The sequence below is a fragment of the Taurulus bubalis genome (genome assembly GCF_910589615.1).
Source record: "Taurulus bubalis genome assembly, chromosome: 17".
Lineage (NCBI taxonomy): Eukaryota > Metazoa > Chordata > Actinopteri > Perciformes > Cottidae > Taurulus > Taurulus bubalis.
This window is the reverse complement of record NC_136605.1, coordinates 16,378,773-16,400,772: the sequence shown is the minus strand read 5'-3', so window position 1 is coordinate 16,400,772 and position 22,000 is coordinate 16,378,773. Positions and strand designations below refer to the sequence as shown.

Here is a 22,000-nt window from a genome sequence, read left to right as displayed (position 1 = left end):
TTAAATGGATACTTCATACTCCCGTGTATCCTGTAGGCAGAGTAAGAAATCAATCACTAAAAAGACTCTTTAGTTTAGATAAAAACACATACATAAAAACAGAAGTCTAAATGAAAACAATTATGAATTACAGAAAAAAGTATCAGCCTTGTACTTACCCCCGCCTCATAAAGAGGGTTGTTAAAGTCGGACTCGACCGTAATGGGACTGTAGGAGTGTGTGTGAGAGAGAGACTTCCAGAAGAGGGGCTTCCATTCTAGTCTGCATATGCTGTGAGGGAGAAAATAAAAGGACATATGACCAGATGGATAACGGCTACAGTTTATACATTATTGTGAACTGAGGTGAAGAAAAGTAAAAGCAGTCTTACAAATTAATTACGGTTTAAAAGGTGCAAACTGGAGGATTTGGGGACACCTTGTGGCGAGGTTGCAGTTTGCAACAAGCTGAAACTAATCCAGAGGGCCGAGTGTGTCGGAGAACTACAGCGACCTACTCGACAACATGAACATGACCCTATGGATAGTCAGCGTTTGGTTTGTCTATTCTGGACTAGTGTAGAAACATCATATATATATATATATATATATATATATATATATATATATATATATATATATATATATATATACTTACCGCTTATTCTAAGGTAATGAAAATGCAACAATTCTTATTTTCAGGTGACTATACACAAAAAAAATACATACTTGTTAATATGATATTCAATATCTGCCAATATGTCCCCCTAAATGTTTCTTTAAATGTCCCTTTGGTTACATAGGATATACTTACTTTGTATAGTACATGTAAATTCCTCCAATCAGGAGGATGACCAGGATGATTGGCAGAATTATTGCCAAAGCAATGTTCTCACTCAGGATCTGATGGGACGGCTCGAATGACTGGGACACTGTGAGACAGCCACAACAACAACAAAAAAGGTTTTTTCATCAACCGTAATGCTTTTCTGTTCATAATGCACTCTGGATTTTGTTCTTAATCTAAAATGTCAACACACATTAAAAAGAGACACCTTCGTAGTACACCAATACATTTCATTTGACTGATTTTTTTTCTGACTTTTTCTGCATGCACATACATTTTTTTGAGGAGCTATTTAACTTTAAACACATCACGAATTGGAAAAGAGTAAAGAAATCACCTTCTAATTTGTGATCATCCAAAAGATCATCATATGCCACTGTGTGAAATGAATAAAAGAGAAAGAGAAGTAAAATAAATGATTTTAAATGATATACCGAAGTCCAAATCTACGTTCTGTTACTAAAATAATGTCAGACAAGAGCAAAATATCTTCATAATCCACAAACGCTGAAATACAACAAGAAAGCTAATCTTAAAAACTTAAAAAAAATAATTCAATTATTAGGTTGTTTATTAGATGTTTCATAAAAATGTTCCTGTTCTGTGTCAGAAGGTCGAGAGACAATGACCCTTTACCTTTGCAAAATGGCGGAGGGCTGTTCCACTGAGAGGGATGGCCGGGAACGCAGCTGATAATGACCTCGCCGATAAGTTCGTAGCCTTCATAGCAGAAGAAACGCAGAGTTTCTCCCGCCTGGTAGCTGTGCTTGTACAATGTCTGGTACCCGTTGTCAGGGACACCCGGGTTTGGGCACGGGTCATACTTCACTGTTCAGAGCACACAGAGAGAGGGCAGTTATGCATTTGAAGTTAATCTCTAAACGTGCAGCCGTAAGCATCGCACAGAAAGGGACTCACAGACACACTTTGGGCTGCGGTCGCTCCATTTGGGGGTGCCGGTGTCTCGACCGTGGCAGGAGATTTGGCTGGGACCTTCCAGTTGATAACCCTGGTTACAAGAGAAACGCACGACTGTTCCAACGGCAAAACCTGCTTCTGGGCGCACAGAGCGCGCTCCGTTGACCACCTCTCCGGGGTCAGTACACTGCTGGACTGTGGGGCACAAAGTGGGACACACAGGACAGCCTTTAGACTTCATCAAATACAGTTAAATACGGGTGCAGACGGCGTTGAATGTTTTTGATCAAAGTGAAAACCTAGATGAAACCCGAATGTGTTTGGTCTAAGAATACAACTAAAAACCTCACAACCAGCTTTTACATCTAACCATCTAATCTTAACTTTACATACAACGGTTATGTTTTAAAAACGGTACAGCTAATACAGTGTGGAGTTAGGATCTTAAGTATGTCCCAATAAAACACCTTTGGCACATGTAGGTGGACTGCTGCTCCAGGAGAGGTCCCACTGGCAAGTGATGATGTCAGAGCCACTGATGTCATATCCCGGTTGGCACTGATAGGTCAGCACACTGCCTCTCACAGGGGAGGAGTGGGACGAGCTGATCCAGCCGAAGTCAATTTGAGGGAGAGTGGGGCAGGTGTCGTTCGGCTCAACCTCTGCACGGGCAGCGAAATAAAGAAATAAAATAGGTTGTTCATGATCTTCTTCAATAATGGCAGCCCTCACATGCCCTGATACATATTTACCAAGTTTGGCTGTAGGTTAAACATTGTTTTCACGTTGAGCCATGAAAGCAGTGATGTAAGATGTGCACTTACCACGATAATGGATGAGGAATCCCTGACTCAGGATGAAACTGGAGTCATCTGGATCGCTCTGAAACTGAATAGTGACTTCTGAGCCCCCAGACACAACCTGGAAACGCTCTCTGGACCCCAGGTATTGTCCGATCACATGGGACATGAGGTCACGTCCGTCAAAAACGGTCAGCACATCGGTGTGGCGGATATTTAAACTTTAAGAGGGAAAGATGAGAATAACAAAGGGACATTTTCCTTCAGACAGATTCTGTTTTTTTCTTAAGATGAGCGGTCTACCCACCTGATGCATTTTATTAGTCAGTACAGGAGAGGCAGAGGATTATATAAAGCTGCAACACGTCATCTTCTTTTCTCTTTTAGGTACAATTTACATGCGTACAAGAAGTTTAGTTTCGTATAAATATACATTTTCCACAATGTAAACATGCTATCAGATTTTGATTGGGAAGAATAAAATAGAATAACAAAACACAAAACTGTTTATATGTGGTGCACACGGGTTGGATTTGACACCATTATGCTGGTATTTATAATATAGATATACATATATATATATATATATATATATATATATATATATATATATATATATATGTATATCTATATTATATATATATATATCTATTATATATATCTCCAGCACTCCCTTGGTATAACTGGCACTGCCCTCTCCTGGTTCACCTCGTATCTCTCAGACCGACATCAATTCATTGCCATATATAACTGCAAATCCTCCACCTCCCCAGTGGCCCACGGTGTCCCCCAAGGTTCTGTGCTTGGTCCCCTTCTCTTCATCATACATCCTCCCCCTTGGACAAATCATTCGTCGTCATGGTCTTGATTTCCATTGCTATGCTGACGACACCCAACTCTATTTCTCCTCTAAGACCATCACCTCAGTCACCCACTCCACTCTCACCTCCTGTCTCACTGATATACAATCCTGGATGCAGCAGAATTTTCTTAAACTCAATTGCAATATATCTGAAATGCTCATCATCGGCCCTAACTCCCTCACCCGCTCAGCCCAGACCTTCTCTCTGAACATTGATGGCTCCATCATCACCCCCTCCACCCAGGTCCGCAACCTCGGCATCATTCTCGACCCCACCCTCTCTTTCCTACCCCACGCCAACCACATCACCAAAACTGCCTTCTTTCACCTCAGGAACATTGCTCGCCTCCGGCCCTCCTTGTCCTCTGCCGCCACTGAAATTCTCCTCCATGCCCTCATAACATCTAGACTTGATTATTGCAACAGCATCCTCTACGGCTCCCCCAACAAAATCATCAACAAACTTCAGTATGTTGAGAACTCTGCCGCTCGACTGCTCACCTCCACCTGCCGCTATGACCACATCACCCCAGTCCTACGCAACCTCCACTGGCTCCCGGTCAAATACAGGATTGACTTTCAAATCTTACTCACCACTTACAAAGCCCTAAACAATCTGGCCCCTCCCTACCTTTCAGACCTCCTCCCCCTTCACAACCCTACCCGCTGCCTCAGGTCTGCCAATTTGAACACTCTGAAGACCATCAAGACCAAGCGTCGGACCTGGGGTGACAGGGCCTTTTCAGCTGCTGCACCTCCCCTCTGGAACGCCCTCCCCATCCACATTCGTCAAGCTCCCACCCTATCGCCATTTAAGCAAGCCCTCAAAACACACCTCTTCAAACTCGCCTTCACCTGCTAACCCCTGCTCCCTACCCTCCACCTGTTAACCCCTGCTCCCTACCCTTCACCTGCTAACCCCTGCTCCCTACCCTCCACCTGTTAACCCCTGCTCCCTACCCTCCACCTGTTAACCCCTGCTCCCTACCCTCCACTGCAGGACTAATTCTGTTGCAGCTTCTCCAGTTTTTTCTTATTTTATTTTTTTGGGATTGTTTGTTTTGTTTCTATATTTTTGTTTTGTTTTGTTCTGTTTTGTCTTTGTCAAGCGTCTTTGAGCATCTGGAAAAGCGCTATATAAATTAAATGTATTATTATTATTATTATTATTGTTATATAATATCCTATCCATGGCATCTCTTGGGCTCAGTGAGAATTGTAAACAACATCTGTGAAGTGAATGGATTTTGCTTCTATATTGAGGAGTACTGTGTTTTTGCACACACACACACACACACACACACACACACACACACACACACACACACACACACACACACACACACACACACACACACACAACAAACACATGGTTGGCTACTTTATATAACCAACAACTTGAATTAGCAATACTCACATCTGGACATCCAGTTCAATGCGTTTCTCTTCGTTGCCATGGATCTGCCACACACAGTCTAGTCCCTTGGAGTAGCTCTGGGGCCAATCAGGAGACAGGATGGTCCCCGCCGGCTCAGTCAACTCTCCTCCACACAGTGCTTGCAGAGCACAAGAGAGGAGAGAACGTGAGGTAAGGAAAAAATTAATTGATAATAAAGGGAGAGAAAACAAATAAAGCCACAGTAAAATAATCAATGAGATATTGTAAAGATTTCAGAGGGCACACAGAGAAAAGAGGTGTGGTGAGTAAAATATGGCAGAGAAAACAATGGGTTACAATTGAACAATTCAGGAATATAAATCATAAATCAACATTGATAAACCTTTCCTTGCAGACATGCAACACAAACAGCTGAAGGCGTGTCATTAGGAAAATATCAGCTGGAGAAAATTGCAGCGATGAGAGCCAAATGCAGAACTTCTAATTCCATGCAAAGCCTTTTGCCTGCGAGGACACGTTCAGTTTAATTGTGTTTGCAGGATGCTCCTCACTTAACATACAATGCGAGGAATCGCTCTCATGCAAGCATGTCCTATTAAAACAGAGGCATGAAACTGTGACGCTAGACACACACACACACACACACACACACACACACACACACACACACACACACACACACACACACACACACACAGTGGCCATCGGTTGTGGAGTGAGGACTGTTCATTTGCATTGCAAAAACACACACTTGCTTAGGGACATTTTAACCACAACATTTGTAAAATATATTTATTTGAGAGCATAACGAGCAGATATGAGAAAAATCAACACTACAAAATATTATACTCAAAGATACAACCGCACCAAACCACAAGTTAATCACTTTCCGCTCTGAGAGACACAAGCTTGGGCCATACAAGACAACCACAGAAAGACCTCTTCGCCTTGCGGACCACTTACTGATATCCCACCATGCACCTCCCTCTTCATCGCTGTATTTAAGCAGAAATACTAGACAGCAAATGGCTTTCAGAATGTCTTTCGCTTGGTTGAAAATAATGTGTGACCCAGTGCAAGGTGTCTGCCAGTTTTATATCTGCCTCCGTCTCTCTGTTTCTTCCACTTTTCACAGCATAAGTTCAGCAGATGACACAGTCATCAGACTGTAGTCTTCAAGCTACAACTACTTGCTGCTTCAGGCATCCATCTCAACACACTACAATTAGAATATTAATGAAACAACTGACTCTCTCACTTCATGTAAAAACGTCAAAAAATCGGAGTGTTTTGGAAATATGGATAAGTAGGAGATTTAGATTTAATTAAATGAAGAAAATGAAGAATATGAAGCACAGAAACAACAGAAGAACAGACAAGGAATAAGAACGTTTTTCATTCTGACTAAAGAAATAAAAAAGCATCCGATTTCATTCTCTTATTTGAAACCCAACCGAAACTCAACCCTGAAACCTACCTTTGCACATGGGCTCGCTGTCATTCCAGTGGGGGTTGCTGGGGTCGACGCACTCAATCGTCCCAGAACCTTGCTCCATGACGAAGCCTGGAGAGCAGGTGAAGGTAACGGTGGTGCCCAGCTGATATGTGATGTCACTGCTGCTGAAATTTCCATGGGGCATGTAGGGCTCCCAGCAGTGTTCATCGTCGAAAGCTAAAACAAAAAGATGCAAAGAAGAAATTAAAATTAGACACAGCCTTTGCATGTTAGCACTGATCAGACAAAAAGCATTTCCCTATTCCCTAGATTGTTTGGGGGGTATTCTTCTAATTGCTCTATTGCTCGACAAAGTTAAGCTCGGCTAGAACAAGCCCAGGTGTATGACGCTAAAGGCTTAAGTTGTGAGCATCTCCAAAGCCTAAAATAAATGCCACAATTGTGTGGGCAGACTGTAAACACTTACTGCATGTGGCTCATTGTGGCCCTCTTTAACACAATGAGAAGAAAGTTTAGATTTTCTAGACTGTCTATTAAACTCTATTCTTACTTCAGATATACTTTATAACATTTTAATATTTAACTAAAGTATCTCTAATTTATCAAGATTTGAACGTTCAACCTTCTGAGAGGTTTTTCGAGATTAAATGTCACCTTTAAGGATTTTTAATTTCTAGTAATGAATCATATTTAACTACATTTGAGGCAGAATACTGATCCATGTATGAACTATTATACAACAATGAGGTCAAGAAGGACACACTGTCTTTGTGTTTTGCTGACTGTGGAAGAGACCTCATGACAGGCTGATATTTGCAACGTCTCTCCGCTCACCCTCGTATCGCAGAGCCAGGAGTAGAGGGATGGAGGAGGAATCAGCTGTGAGCTCCAAGTACAGTGTTGAGCTCTCACTCAGCAACCCACGTTCAGGGACGTCATCCAGGTCTGAGTCAAAGAGCGGCGAAGACAGGGAACTGTTTCCACTGCGCACAATTAACCTGAGAGGAACAAACCAGAGAGATGTAAACTCCAGAAGAGAGGGTCATGTTATGATCAGTGTCTGAATAAGTTCTAAATGAATATGCATGGAGAGCAGATTAAAGGCATCAACATCAGCGTGTCAGCAGTACAAAACAAAACTATTGTATTGTTTTCTTTTGTCATGCTTTAATGAAAGTTGTCATTTAGTTAGAAGATAGAAGTTTGTCAGAAGTTTTCTCCATTTTCATTTTTTCTTTTTGGAGGGATAATGCTTTCCTATCATTAGATGATGATGAATAAAATTGATGACAAATAATAAATAAAAAAAAAAACAAGCAACATCTACCTACATGGGACAGGGGATTATGCAAAAAACACCAATGCATTATGTGTATAAGGTATTACCCCAAATTTCCGCGCAAAAAAAGAAAAAAAGGGAAAGTAAAAGATAGGGAACCAGTGCATGTAAATACAGTATAGGGATGTAAAATGTTTTATTGGTTTAGTTCGCTTTACTAAATCAACAAATAGAACAGGGATTTAAATTTGTTCCAGTTCAACTGCATATTAAATGAAGGTAGGAACAAATAAAGGGAATGTTGTACTGATCGGATTCGAAAAGGAACATACGCTTCTGGAAAGTTACATGAAGAAAACATACAGACCTTTGTTTTTTTTTGTTTTTTTTAAATCAACAGGTGTACTCTCTGCAGTCCTAAACTAGAGTCTAAACTGACGACGTGATACACAAAGTAGTGGAAACACAAACTTACTTATCATCATCTTCATCCAGGGCAATCCTCTCAAAGTGTAGGTGGAGTCTGTGTCCCTCTTTGGCTTCTATTAGCCAGTGACAGCTCAGGTTATTTCCATTACTGTGGTTGCTGACAGGAGGGGGTGGAGACAGTATCCGGCCAACTGTTGCATTACGGATCCATCCTCCACAAGAAACAGCTACGGAAAAATAATATCCCACATGTTATTTTCCATATTCCATCACCGTAACAAGCACACCGTAACCACAGGCAGCGTTGTGTCTAAATGAGTTTACTAACCGACACATTGTGGCTCCGGAGTGCTCCAGTGGGGTTGTGTTGTGTTGACACAAGTAGCCACCTCATGACCGCGGACCTGGAAACCTGGATCGCAGTGGAAGTGTGCCTGACCTCCAGGATGGATATCTGTCACAGTCACTCCACCGCCCTCAGGAGACAGAGGAAACGGGCAAGACAGCAGGAAGGCTGTTGACGGAGATAAAACAGAACAGGAATTAAATTGGTTTTGTTTGGTGGAAGATAACAAGTTGAGGTTTCAAAAAAAAAGTTCCTAAAGGACAATTTCAATCAATTATTTTACTGGTGAATGTTAACTCTGTGCAAGCGGATCATTTTCAGCATCTTACACTTAACTCTGCCGGTCAAAACCCTTTCAATCACTATTTTCATGTGTCTTTATTTCTGACCATTCAGCTTTCCCTCCATATTCAATGAAATAATCAGTTGGATGTTGATCTTTACATATTTAGATCCCTTCATTCTGTCTTTACCTCCACCTCCCCCATCAGTACCATGATCAGGAGATAAGGTGACTCAGCCGGGCAGGTGCCATCTTCCACCAGCAGTCTCTTAACCAATACCAGTATCAGCTATCATCACGGGTCCTCATTTCATGAGTTTAATCAACAAAACCTTTCTCTGTTGCTTTCTTAATTCCTATAAATGTTGAACCGAATCCACAGTATAGAACTCATTGTTCTTTGGCCAAAACCCAAATCTAAAAACGTTCAAAGGTCAAGAGTTGAAAAATGTGAATTATGTCCATTTGCCTCAGATCTGCCATGCTTGTATGCTTTCGAATAGGCAAGTTAGGTTTTCATTTAAACCTTTACGCAAAGAGGAAACTTATCTTAATGTTAAACAAGAAAATAGATCCAAAGAACTGATGAAAAGACCTGCCATTTCTAGTTAATTTATGAAATCAGAGGGGTTCATTTACCTTGGTAGTGGAGGCTGAACACGCCATGGTTGTTCTGCTGGAGACTGCGGTAGTGAATGTACACCTGATTGGTTGTACTGCGGATCACCTGACCCGCTCTCATCAGGGTCTCATTGGCTAAGAGCTCTGGTACCAAACCTCCATGGCCCATGATGGTCAGAGACTCTTTCTTAGAAAGGTTAACTTTCCTCACCTGCCAGGAAAAAAGAGGACATATTGACGTGAAACCTGTTCTGTCAGCTGTTTTGTGCCAGACAATTCAGCAACAAATGAAGTACCCATTACACCTATGATATTGCATCTTTAAGATGAGTAAATGAAAAATATAAATAGATAGCGATCTTTGTGAAATGGTCTAAATGTAATTTAATAATAAGAGGCATTATGTCGCCATCTTTTGAATTGTCTATGTTTTGGCCACAACTAACTAACATTCCACTTGGACCTCATGAGCTTAAAGTTGTAGCTGATAACCATATTGCTGCTGCAGCATTATTACAATTAGAAATAAACTCCACTCCCATGATTACTGTTACATCTTTTTCTCTACAGCCAATTATAGATGATTTACCTTTTCAGAATGCACCAGCAAAAGGTACAAATGTCATTGAAAAAAGTTAAATATTTGAACAAATTATGGATTCATAAGATGATAATGCACATTACCTGAATTTCCACACCATAACCTGCATACACAGTGATGCTGTAGGTGCATTCCAGAGGGGAAAAAGATGAGGACGATGATGCAGGATCTGGTGACTCGACAACATCCTCCATTGTTGACAAAGTTGCATTGCATTGTACTGTGAAAAGAGGGAAAGGGCAGGAGAAGAATGATTGTGTTGAGAAATACAATTAATGCTTATAAAATGACACAGAAACTAGCAGACGAGGCACAATGCGTTTGCATCCCAGTAACCTTATGTCTTTTGGATGAGGATTGGTGGGAGTCACTGTTGTTGTGAGCATTCAGCGATGTGAATATGAGAGATAAATTACAATGTATGTCATTGAAGTGTGTGAACTGTGTGTCCACTGATTCTCAAAGAGGCCTCCTATACTCTCCTGACTATCTACACTGAATAAATGACAAGTTATGAAGAATTACTAGTTATCAGATGTTGTTTGTATATTAGATGTGTGCAGAAGCACAATACTTGGTGCTGGTATATAGATCATCATTTATTCAAGGTTCCGCATCAATTGAAGCATGTGTGCTTGTGCAAGAATTAAATGATTACTTAAATTAGAGGGCGCAGATGGGCCACAAATACCATTCTCGGGCGGAAGGGCGATGCTGTTGTGATTTAGTAAACTGAAGGGAAGATCTTGATCCTGCAAGCATCTGGCTGATGCTGACAATAATTACATGCATAACCGTACAGACTCTGCTATATGAATATAATTAAATGAAAAACTGCACTTGCGGTGTGCATATATAAATGCATTTAATGGCTGGGGAATGTATACAGACAGACAATAATAACGTATATAGAAGAGTTTTTTTTGGTAATTATTTGGTCTACTTGGGTGTGCATCCTTTAACATAAGTGATAAAAGAGTGGTATTGCTCTCTTTCAAGTAGGTCAGTGGACAGAAATGCAAACCATGGTCATTCATGAAACCAAATAAGCTATGCACTGCTGGCTAGCCGGGGTAATTACATCTACATTTGGACAGGTGCTTGAATGGGAATGTAAAAAAAGTGTAAACTGTAAACTGGAGTCTGCAGTTTATGCATGTTTTTGTTAGGTTAAGATGAATGACCAGCAAGGCCTTATGACACATACGTTGGCTGGGCATTGGTATACTGGTCCTTGTGTAATGGGGACCAGTCCCTTAGACTGGATATTGTGGAGCAAAACTCTCTTAGCTCAGCTAATTTGAGAAACATCTAAATTATGATTTGATAAAAAATACTTGTCCCACATATCCACATATTATTTGTGTAAAACGAATATGTTGTTCGTCATAATAAACTACATTATGAAAGCATATTTCATCTCAGGCTAGGTGAAGCAGCTCATTTCTGCCTCGTCTTTGGGCTTAAGGACAGGGAAATACAACCTGAAGCCAATAATAAAAATATCCTGGCTCATCATCACTAAGTGGCAGTATGCAGTTGTCAGTAACAGTACACCAATTAAGTTGGGTAAAATGGAAAGTAATTGCTACCAGTGAGCACTGCTGTGGGTGAAGCTGTGGTGTATTGGATTGCCCTGCACTAAATTATTTTATTGACCGCATGACTGAAACTGCTGCTATGCTTCAGTAGAATCAAATTATTGACCACCCCTTGTAATACAAATGGTTTTTGGAGAGGAAAGGGTTTTACAGTCCATTTGGCTAACAATGAATAGAAAACAAAAAAAGTAAAAGAAGAAGAGAACGGAAAAGCAATCCAACACTTATATGACAGATCTTAAACAGTAAAAGTAATTCAGCTGACAGTGTTAACTGATTATGTCCACAAGTAAGAGTACATGAAAATGGACAGTTTGAGAATTAAGCTCATTTGCATTGTGTAAAGACGGGACACAGCTACTCTCCGAAAGGTACAACATCTGACTAGCAGGAACTCTAAAACTCACTAATTATCAGATTATCTTTTGTGTTTAATACTCTTTACAAAAATGTGGACAAGTTTTTCAGAGATTATGTGCCGGACTATTTATTGGCTACAAGTTACTTCCTGGAGTCTCCCTGCTGGTTGCCTAGCAGCTGGTCAAGCAACCAATAAACAGTCAAGTGCAGAACTCGCCTTAAAACTGTTTCTTGTTGTGTTTAAAATCTGTCTTTTGTATGTTAATAAACATGTTTGAGATATTTAGATATTCACTTCGCCATATCATTAAACACAATGAAAACAATGGAACCATCTCCATGCAAGTCTTGTCCTTTGTGACCGATAAAGATTATTACGGAATAAATTTGTCATCTTCAGTGTCTACTCTCGGTTCTCTGTGTCCCTCCAAACATTTAAAGAATTGTAAGAACAGGAAGCACATTATTCCTGCAGAAATATGACCAGAAACGCAGACAGACGTGTACTTTTGACATTTTCAACAAATTTTGTAACCAAACAGAAATGTTAGAAAAAGCTGTGCAAAGACGAATCTAAAATCAATTCTGGATACTGAAGATGTTATCGAAGGTCACATGACATTATTAGCAGGTATAGCTATGTTGACTAATTAGCTTTCTTAAAAATGAGCATTAAGTCACTAAAGACGAGTTATGTAACAAGGTTGCAATTTTCTAAAAATACAAAAGTATACATACAGCTCTTTCTTTACCAGTAACTCACATTGTACAGCAACCTGTTTATGTTTCATCATTAATATTTTATGACTGTTTCATGTTACGTTGTCTGTCAAGATCTCCTTGTTACTCTTTCTTCAAAGAGAGGCGGAGAAGAGACATGAATGAAGTTGCAACGGGAGCCAAAATAATTCAGTGGGAATTTGCCGTCACTGCTGGCCCCACTAAAATCTGAGCAGCTCGAAAGCAACTGGCTGAATTATTTGCTCAAACATTTTGTGACTTTATGAGCACCATATTAACTGGCGTCATTAAACAACACAGACTCAGGGGAAGCCAAGGAACCTAAGGGAGCTGCACTGGAGCCGGAGACACCAACAGACTTAACAAACTGGTGAAGAAGGCCGGCTCCATCATTGGCTGCAAACTGGACAGTCTGGGAAAGGTGGTGGAGAGGCGGACACATCCATATTAGATATCCCGGACCACCCTCTCCACCACCCACTACAGGCTCAGCGGAGCACTTTTTAACAGGCTCATCCAGCTCCGCTGTCACAAGGACAGATACAGGACATCATTCCTGCCCAGTGCAATAAGACTTTATAATGAATCACCTCCGGCCAAATCAATCACACAACTATAACACCGTTACACTGTTGTTTGTTTGTTTGGTTAGACCTTTGCACTATTGTTTTGTTAGTTAATTTAATACTATTGTAAGAGCCATTTTGTTATGGTTCGGTTTTGTTAAACCTCCCACCACTTTGGGGCGTAGGGCCGCTGTCAATTAGGCAAAAAGGTCAATATAATTAGGAGGATCACTAGACCGGTGTTGCTGTATTGGCAGGAGCAAACAGTTTTTATCCGTGTGGTAACGTGTGCCAATGAATGTTATGATTTATTTTAGTCTATGGTTCAGTAAAAATGAATTATGACGGTGTGTTATGTGGCTGTCTTCTGTTTATGTTGGAAAAGATGCAATTGTAAGGAACAAATTGGACGTTTCGTCATTAATTGCACGCGTCTAAGCGAGCAGCAACCCATAGTGGCCTTTTTTTCATAGGCAATGGGGCCACTACAATTATTCAATTATATTCGTATATATTTGTTATATTGCTTTACCTGTGAGAAAAATGCCCCCTTGCGGGATTAGTAAAGTAAGTATCTATCTATCTATCTATCTATCTATCTATCTATCTATCTATCTATCTATCTTTTGATGGCATGCAGGTACCTGGCATGTGCATTGTGGTTATGGTGGTGGTGGTGATCAGGGTGGTGGTTGTCTCCTCCTCTATGGGCAGCGAGGACATGGTATTCCTTGATCCTCTCTGACTGGCAGCAGAAGAGGAGCTTACAGCTGTGGTGAGTAGTCCTGTTGATATGACCGTTGCTGTGGACTCGGTCTGCCCAAGCCCAGGCACAGCCTGTGTCGGGTTGGTGGTAGTACCTGTAGAGTCCGAAAGTTAAATTCAAAGTGTGTCCTTTCCCGTGATTTGTCACCCATACTGTTCTTCGGGTGCATGAAGCCCCCCACAAAAAGAAGCAATGCAGGCCTGTGTAAATGTACCTGTGCTCGCAGAAGCTTCTCTTAAGTATTCCTTACTCTGCAGGGCAGCATGGATCAGGTCACCCAGTGGGTTAGTGTCTGGTATTGATGTTGGTGGTGTATCAGGCTCAGGAGTCATAACGCTCATACCTGACATAACCAGGAATAATCACGTCTTTTGTTATTTGAATGAACATAAATGACAACAAACATAATTAGCAGGACATGGAAAGCAAATGCATAGCAAATATTGCATTTGTTTTAAAGATGTAAGATAAATACAGTCTGCATTAGTCCATGTGTGTGGTGGAACAACAAAGAAGCATGCTTAGGAAAACACACATACAGTACCTGAAACTAGGTGGATCATGGTGACAGAAAGCATCACAGCAAGGCGTGTGAACCCCATGGCTTTGGATCAAATGTAATGACTAGAGAAGGTAAAGAGAGCAGATGGATTAGCAAACTGTAATGATAGAATGCAAATAGAACAATTACTGTAATTCAATCACTATTACGTCCTTATAATTAATGCAGGGAATAATCAATGCTGACTTAAGTGCTAATTAATAGCACATTATTTGTCATATCCTTTAAAACATTCTCGCAATTCAGGTAGATTACAGAGCACATGTTTACATCACGCAGGCCACAGTTACTGATACGGTTATCATTGCGATGTGATACTGTCAAAGCTCAGCTCATTCAATCTGGTAAATATCCATTACATTCATACAACGAAGAAGACGCGAAAATGACAATACAAGCATGTTTTACAGGTATAAGAAAAAGGGCCAGGTACACATCGCACACGGTGAGAGGTTAAATATTTAGGCTTCCCCCCTGCATTTTCTCACCCAATCTGCAACAACATGCCCGAAAATGCGCTATTCCAAAATTCACCAAAGGAGACCATGCACCCTCAGCCCAGGTATCCTCTAAACATGATTCTAGTATCGACCTGTTATTGGCAACGTGTCAAAAAGCACCTCCGCTGTTATTCGAGGCGTTTCCTCGGTGAAAATGCCAGCCTGGTGTGTGACAAAATGATGGGGCTATACGAGGCAGCAATGCTCGCACCTCCCCCGGCCCTCTTTGTGCGGAGGACGATTTGCTCTCTTTTTTTGGCATCAGTCATCACCACTGTGAGACCAACAACCATCACAGCAACGTTGAAAAGGTGCCTGCTGCTTACCTTTATCTGTCAGGCTGCGTCCTGCACTCCTCTACTTGGACTGTATCCTGTTGCTTTAGGCCCCGAGAACACGGCGGGGTTAGTGCTGGTGAGATGCCCCTAGATGGTTACCGTGTGGTTGACGCATTCGGATATGATGTGAGGGCATTTGCGTTGCAGCTCTAGGTGCGCCCTAGCGGTCGCAGGCGGTAAGTGCAGCGGCGCGCGGGCAATCTCCACATTGAGTCTTGTGAGCGCTGGAGAAGCTGTCCACCAGCACGGTGCTGAAGTGAAGTGCGTCCGACAAAGCGCTGCACGGTAAATCAAGGTAATCAGACAGAGATGTGAGACGCATCCCGCAGTGGGTAAATACTGTATGTTTGCTCATTTAAAGGCCTGCATGTGCCGTATGCATGGCGAACATTTGTGTGCCCCATAATGGGTGTGTGTTTGCGCTAACATGGAATGCGGGCATTAAATATGAGCCAGCTGAGCCGTGGGGGCTGGCGCAGTGCAAAAACAAGATGAATGCTGAAGCGATTGCAAAACAAACGATCCAAATCCACAAATTATGGAACACCTTGCGTAACCGTGCAATCGCCTATAAGTGTTTCTAGTGGGCAGTATCATCACACAGCATGTAATAGATGTAACTACAAAACAAATACGTCAGAATAAGCCTATTAGGAAAGAGCCCTCCCACTTAAAACACACACGTGCACACACTCGAGCTCGCACACATGTTTTGTGTGGGTAACAGTACAAAAAATAGGAAACTCTTTATCTGTCTGTCTGATTCTCTCTCTCTCTCTCTCTCTCTCTCTCTCTCTCCCTCTCTCTCCCACACACACACACACACACACACACACACACACACACACACACACACACACACACACACACACACACACACACACACACGCACACACGCACGTTGATCAAATCTAATTAATTCTCTGGATCAAATGCTCACAGAACAGAACTTGGCCTGCTCTGTTCTACTTTTGTATTGACATTTATCATTTTCTAACATCTGGTCTACTTTGGCAAGGCTGGCAAGGTCGACTAAGTGTCCAAGTGGTTTTCTTAAATTACATTAATTCCCCCAAAAGTCAATATTGTAATTGACATGTTATTTTTTGTCAGCAACAACAGCTAGAAGTAAGTGAACAGAGACACATTTTCAACTAATGAAGGAAAGACAGCACTCAATTCAATTACTTTGTTCATAATATGAGTTATTAAAAAAAAAACAACCTCCAAATGAGTCAAATTCCTCATCTTTGACTTTCCTGATAAAATATAATTAAAGTCTACTCAGTGATTCACAGCTGATTTTATTCAAACAAAATAAGGTACAATGTAATTAATAAATAAACAATATTTCTTGAATTCAGCTTTAGGTAGCCTGTTTACTTTGTAGACCCCACTGTCACAAAAGAAAATAAATAAAAAATTAAACGAATTAAAGGGAATACACAGACATGTTATGAATCAGCAGCCAGGATGGAACAGTATAGAAGCCTTACGACTTCAGAATATCGCCTGTTGTGACATCTTGAGCTACATCCACAGCTATTTGAACGGAGAGGTCAGAGATCAAGACTTGCATATGACCCCACAAAGTCAGTATCAGAATGAATTCTAAACCATTATTTTACTGTAATACTTCAAAATTAGAGAATATTTCATGGCACTTTGCCATATTACACATGTAAGCATTACCATAATCTCTCAATCTTTTTCTGTTTCAGTTTCTTAGCGTCTCACCAATTTAAAGGATGCACTGGTCAATGAACACACTGCTATTGCCTCCATATGTTGAGCTGGGTGTTCATTCACTCAGTGGCCTTCTGTGGACTGTTCTGCTCCTCTTTCTGTGGCACTGTTACCGGATGGGCTCCGACCTGCCAATCCCAGGCCACGCACACGCTGGAAAGCTCAAGTCAGGCTCAAGGCGGTCCATGATGTCCCGTGGCGGTAGCTGTGCTGGAACAAAGTGTAGTGCACGATCCAAGCTGTCGAGAAGTGATCAAATTACTCCTTTTATTTCCATGGAAACAGAGGAGGATGAGGAACAGGGACAGGGCTACCTCAACCCGGTGCTGAGTCATGCCTTGTTCCCAGCCCAGACATCTGCAGAAGCCAAGAAACTGTATGCAGCACTGCAAGAGTATGCCAAGCGCTACAGTTGGGTGGGCATGGGCCGCATTCACAAGGGCCTCCGTGAGCAGGTGCTAGTTTATTCCATGCAGGCCATACACAGAAATACATGATGGCTAATGCTGGTCAATTTTCTGTATCTGATGTATTCAATAATTGAATACCCTAAATTCCATTAGAGTCAACGTTTTGTTTTCATAGCATGTACAACTGCATAATCTTGTGTAAAAGTATCTTAACACCTAATTTGGAACTACTTTTGTTCAAGGGCAAATAGTGGAGGACAGGATTGTCAAGAATGAATCATTCATTTCTCATTGTTCTCTCTTTAGGTCAGACTGAACGACCTCTCTGCCATACAGAAGCCTCATCTCTTCTTCTTGCCAGATGTCCCAAGTGTTCCTTTCTTCCCACGAGATGCTCACCGACATGACATTGAGGTCTTGGAAGCCAACTACTCTGTAATCTTGGCTGAATTTAAGGCTGTTTACCAGAGAGGCATTGATTCAAAACTAGGCTGGACCAGTCTGGGACCAAAGGTACACAATAAAGTCTTTCAAGCCCATCATAAGTCAAGGGACATTTCAAAAAACACTTCTTTATGAAAATCATCACTATCTGTTTTACTGTGAAAAGAAATTGATGCAAGTAGACAACTTTATCAGTATTCATCTAAATTATTATCAAGATATTAAAATAATTAAACCTTTTTTGTTTCAAGTTTCTAAATCACCATGTCATTTTATTTACATGGCATGTCTCACCAGTTTGTGCTGTGGTTCCAGAGACTCTTGTCTTTTATGATTAGTATTATCCACTGTTTCTCCAATAAAAGCCTACCTATGACTCTGATTCTGATGTATGTGTCTCATTTGAGTCATATATAACTGCAGGACATTGTCTCTTTCAGGGCCAGGCAGTGTTTCCTTTGTACAGTGCAGGTGTCTCTGTGGCAGGCAACTGCCGCTCCTGTCCCTGCACCTATCGGACACTTCGCTCTCTACGTACATTCATAAGCAGCAACTCGTTGGGATCTGCTGGATTTTGGCTATTGGGGGCAGGAGCTACGTTGGGGAGCTCATATGGACCCACTAATACACGCCTACGCTGTCACCTCGGTGAGTAAAAGGAGTGGAGGATAATTTATTGTCATTATGCAACACAGTCAACAAATAAAGTCTATTTGTCAAATGTAAAAACCACAAAAATCTAAAAGAGTAGTGCATTTTTTTTATTTGCATCAGGAGGAATGTAAACAACAGCAACAAAACAATTCTCTGGGCAGACAACATTGCCAGTACCTTAACATAAAACATACAACAGGGAAAACATTGTGGTTCATCTGCATTTATCTGCATCTTAGACACATCTGAAAAATGTGTCACTGACTTCTCTGACTATACCAGAAAAAGAAAATGAAAAATGACCCGATAAACACCATTACATAATGTGTTACTTTGTGGGTCAGGGTTGAGGTTAATTTCTTCCTTAGCCCATTTTTTTGTGCAATCCGTCTGGCTATAATCCTGTCTGTTTTAAACACAGACAGGAGTGGAGTGCATGGCCTTCTAAGCTGAGTAAAACCAAAATATTTAATTTGCAAAGTTTAAAAACAGACATCACTTTTGTAGGTCTGCAAACGCCACCTCTGTGTGAACTGGTGGTGGGAGGGGAGCCTCAGTGCTGGTCAGAAGGACACTGCCTCCTGGTTGATGACTCGTTCCTCCACACTGTCTCCCACAAGGGTTAGTGAATAACATACTGTTCTGAAAAACATTTTTACTCTTAATTGTATCATCATTGTTAAACATGCAAACAAATATACAAATGTAATTCAATGCATGATCTCTGTGTATAAAACAAGCTGCAAGTTGATTTTAGATTTTTTACTCAATGTCATGAGTTGGTCCAAACAGTTGAACCCAAATGGTTACCACACTTTTCCCTAAAGTTGTATATGTGTCTATTTCTGAAGGGCCTCCAGATGCAGGGCCCAGAGTCATTTTGAGTGTGGACGTCTGGCATCCAAATGTGGCTGCAGCAGAGAGACAAGCTTTGGACTTCATGTTCAGTCCTGACCTCTGAATTTCTTCCTGCCAATAATACACAACATGGCAGCAGGGATGCCTTACCTTAGCCCTGCTTGTTGTGGGTCATGCATCTTATTCCAGTTGATGAATCACTGTGGGACTCTGCCCTAAGAATTACACAAGCTATTGGCCACAAATTCAAGTGGTGTTGGATTTATGGTCAAGTGCCTCAACAGTGCATTATTATGGATGGTATAAGAATTACATCGGTTACAATGCTAAATGCGAGACAATTTGGCTACGAACTACAAACTGACGTCGCTTAAAAGCACAAGATCAAAGGTAAGAAGAGCAGATCTGGTGTTAACTATTACAAATCTTATCTTGATATCATGTGCTTTTGAATACTATTTGCATGTGAAACCAATCCGTCCTGATTGCTGGACTTTGTTTTAAGCTGCTGATGCATGTGCACAAGCGCACCAGTCAGCCTGGGATGCTTTATTTTAAAATATAGTTTTGATAAGCTTAACCAAAAAACTGTGAAAACATGAAAATCGTATACATATAAATCTCAATTTATTTTTGAATGCCAAACATATAAAAACTTTTGCATTCCGTGATTATTCTGTCTCTTCTTATTACCTTGTATACTTGTATTTTTCTGTTTATAAATCTATACATGTTTTTTCTTTGTTTATTGATATAATTGGTAGTTTGCTTGTGTTTTAAGCATACAAGTTTATGCATCAGGTTATTTGTCAATTCTGTTTTGCTTGGAATCCCAAAAAATAAATAATAATAGATAAATCAGTAGTGGCTCAGTGTATAAAATAGCAGAGTAGACACATGTTTGCACATGTGATACTGTATGCATGCATCAGAACTAGTTGCTTTGTAGGGTTCTCAAATTACGCAATTAATTTGTATAGGATACATTTATCCTAAGCTAATAATTATTATCTTGTTTTTATTGAAGAAAACTAGCCTGACTACGTGGCATGTAAAAAATGAATCTAATAAAATGTTTACGTAATTCACATGGAACTGGCCAGAAAATGGCCAGTGCAATTGTTTGGGGGATAAAAACAGTTGGTAGCCTGCAGTGAATTTGTCTTTTGATTTAATTAAAGAGACTAAAATATCATTCTAAAAACACATTCTGGTTCATTAAGCTCCTTTTTTTTTGTTGGAGGAGGAGTTTTTTTTTTTCAGTCAGTAGATGAGAATTAGAGTGGTGATTTTGTCTTATCTGCCATCTGCTCATCCATGATGAGGATTACAGAGATTGAACTAATCCACCCCGCAGTAACAGATTATTCCTGAGATTCTTTATTTGTAGTTCAACATTTTATTCTGTGAGTTGTTGGGGATTTCACAGGAAGCTAAACATCATTGTAACATTCTCAAGCAAATAATATAACAAATCAAATATTGAGTATTACTGTCAACGGTATTAAGGGATGAAAGTATTGGAATTTTAAAAACTCTCAAAACTTGAATTTGCTAAACCGTCCAGCACATCATGAGAAGGTGAGGTTGCACTTTGCTGTGTCGCTGTGATGTTTTCACACCAGTAGTGGCATTATGCAACTCTTTAACATGATGTGGTATTGAATACACAAATGTTTTTCATGGACAATCTTGACATTAGGCTCCCGCCTCGCACATTTATTTAAAAGATAAAGATAGCGATTGTCACACTCAAACATTCCCATTATGGCCTTTGTGTCATGCAACAGCATTAGCAACCTTAGTGGGATTATTTTCAGTGAAAGTTGCCAAAGGAACAAAGGGGTCGGAAAACCAATCTGTTGGTGTTATTATCAGTGGCAGTATGCCATTCATGAATATCAATCATACTTGTTCAAGTATGAATTAATAGGTTTTTTATATGGAGCATTTTGATTCAGATTTAGTTAAGCCGTATTTTAAGGCCTAGACAAATACAGTACAGTATACAGCCCATGAAAGGACAGATCAATACTTCAGTAACCATTTGTACTCACAAGATTCACATTGATGAAAAGACACACATGCCCTTCAACAAAAGAAAATACACACATGCACTTAATCAGTTTGTGACATTGCTGTCCACACTGCAGACTTGAACAAATATTGTCAAATATTGTCAAATTTTGTCTTTCGATTTTCTCAAAACTCAAACATTGCAAATTTAGGCAGCAAACGTCCAGAAAACACATTACATGCAGTGGTGGAAGAAACACTGACATCTTCAGTCAAATTACCAATACCACAGTGTGAAATTACTACAATTAAAAACAATTAAAAGCTACAATTAAAAGTCAAAATCTCACTTAAGCAAAAGTACATGGCATTAACATATACTGGCATATAGCAGTAAAAGTAGTCGTAGTAGTAGTAGTTAGAATGACATATACCAATGAACTATAAGTAGTGGTGCATTAATTTGGAAGCATCACTGATGTTGTAGCTGATGAAGGTGGGGCAAATCTACAACTATTAATGAAACAATAAAATGTTTTTATTGATAAATATTTTCTATTATTAATCTGATTCTGAAACGTAACATAGTGACATATGTTGTCAAATGAATAAAGTGGAG

The 22,000-nt window shown here is 40.4% G+C and overlaps 2 protein-coding genes across 2 annotated transcripts; one reads left to right on the top strand and one right to left on the bottom strand.

Annotated features, from left to right (window-relative positions):
- sez6l2 (seizure related 6 homolog (mouse)-like 2) lies at positions 1 to 14,455 on the bottom strand (the record flags this gene model as incomplete). Its single annotated transcript, XM_079233317.1, has 18 exons — positions 1 to 30; positions 159 to 270; positions 793 to 910; positions 1,163 to 1,201; positions 1,462 to 1,653; positions 1,744 to 1,938; positions 2,211 to 2,405; positions 2,568 to 2,764; positions 4,823 to 4,961; positions 6,282 to 6,476; positions 7,095 to 7,258; positions 8,015 to 8,195; positions 8,297 to 8,482; positions 9,237 to 9,429; positions 9,903 to 10,039; positions 13,732 to 13,947; positions 14,068 to 14,196; positions 14,398 to 14,455. 18 exons carry the CDS (start codon positions 14,453 to 14,455, stop codon positions 1 to 3), a joined length of 2,676 nt encoding a protein of 891 aa, XP_079089443.1.
- A 2,546-nt stretch (positions 14,456 to 17,001) lies between these two features.
- On the top strand, positions 17,002 to 19,585 carry asphd1 (aspartate beta-hydroxylase domain containing 1; the record flags this gene model as incomplete). Its single annotated transcript, XM_079232742.1, has 5 exons — positions 17,002 to 17,454; positions 17,716 to 17,922; positions 18,294 to 18,501; positions 19,015 to 19,128; positions 19,359 to 19,585. The coding sequence occupies 5 exons, from the start codon at positions 17,002 to 17,004 to the stop codon at positions 19,466 to 19,468; spliced, it is 1,092 nt and encodes a 363-aa protein (XP_079088868.1). The 3' UTR covers positions 19,469 to 19,585.
- Between the last annotated feature and the right edge of the window lie 2,415 nt (positions 19,586 to 22,000).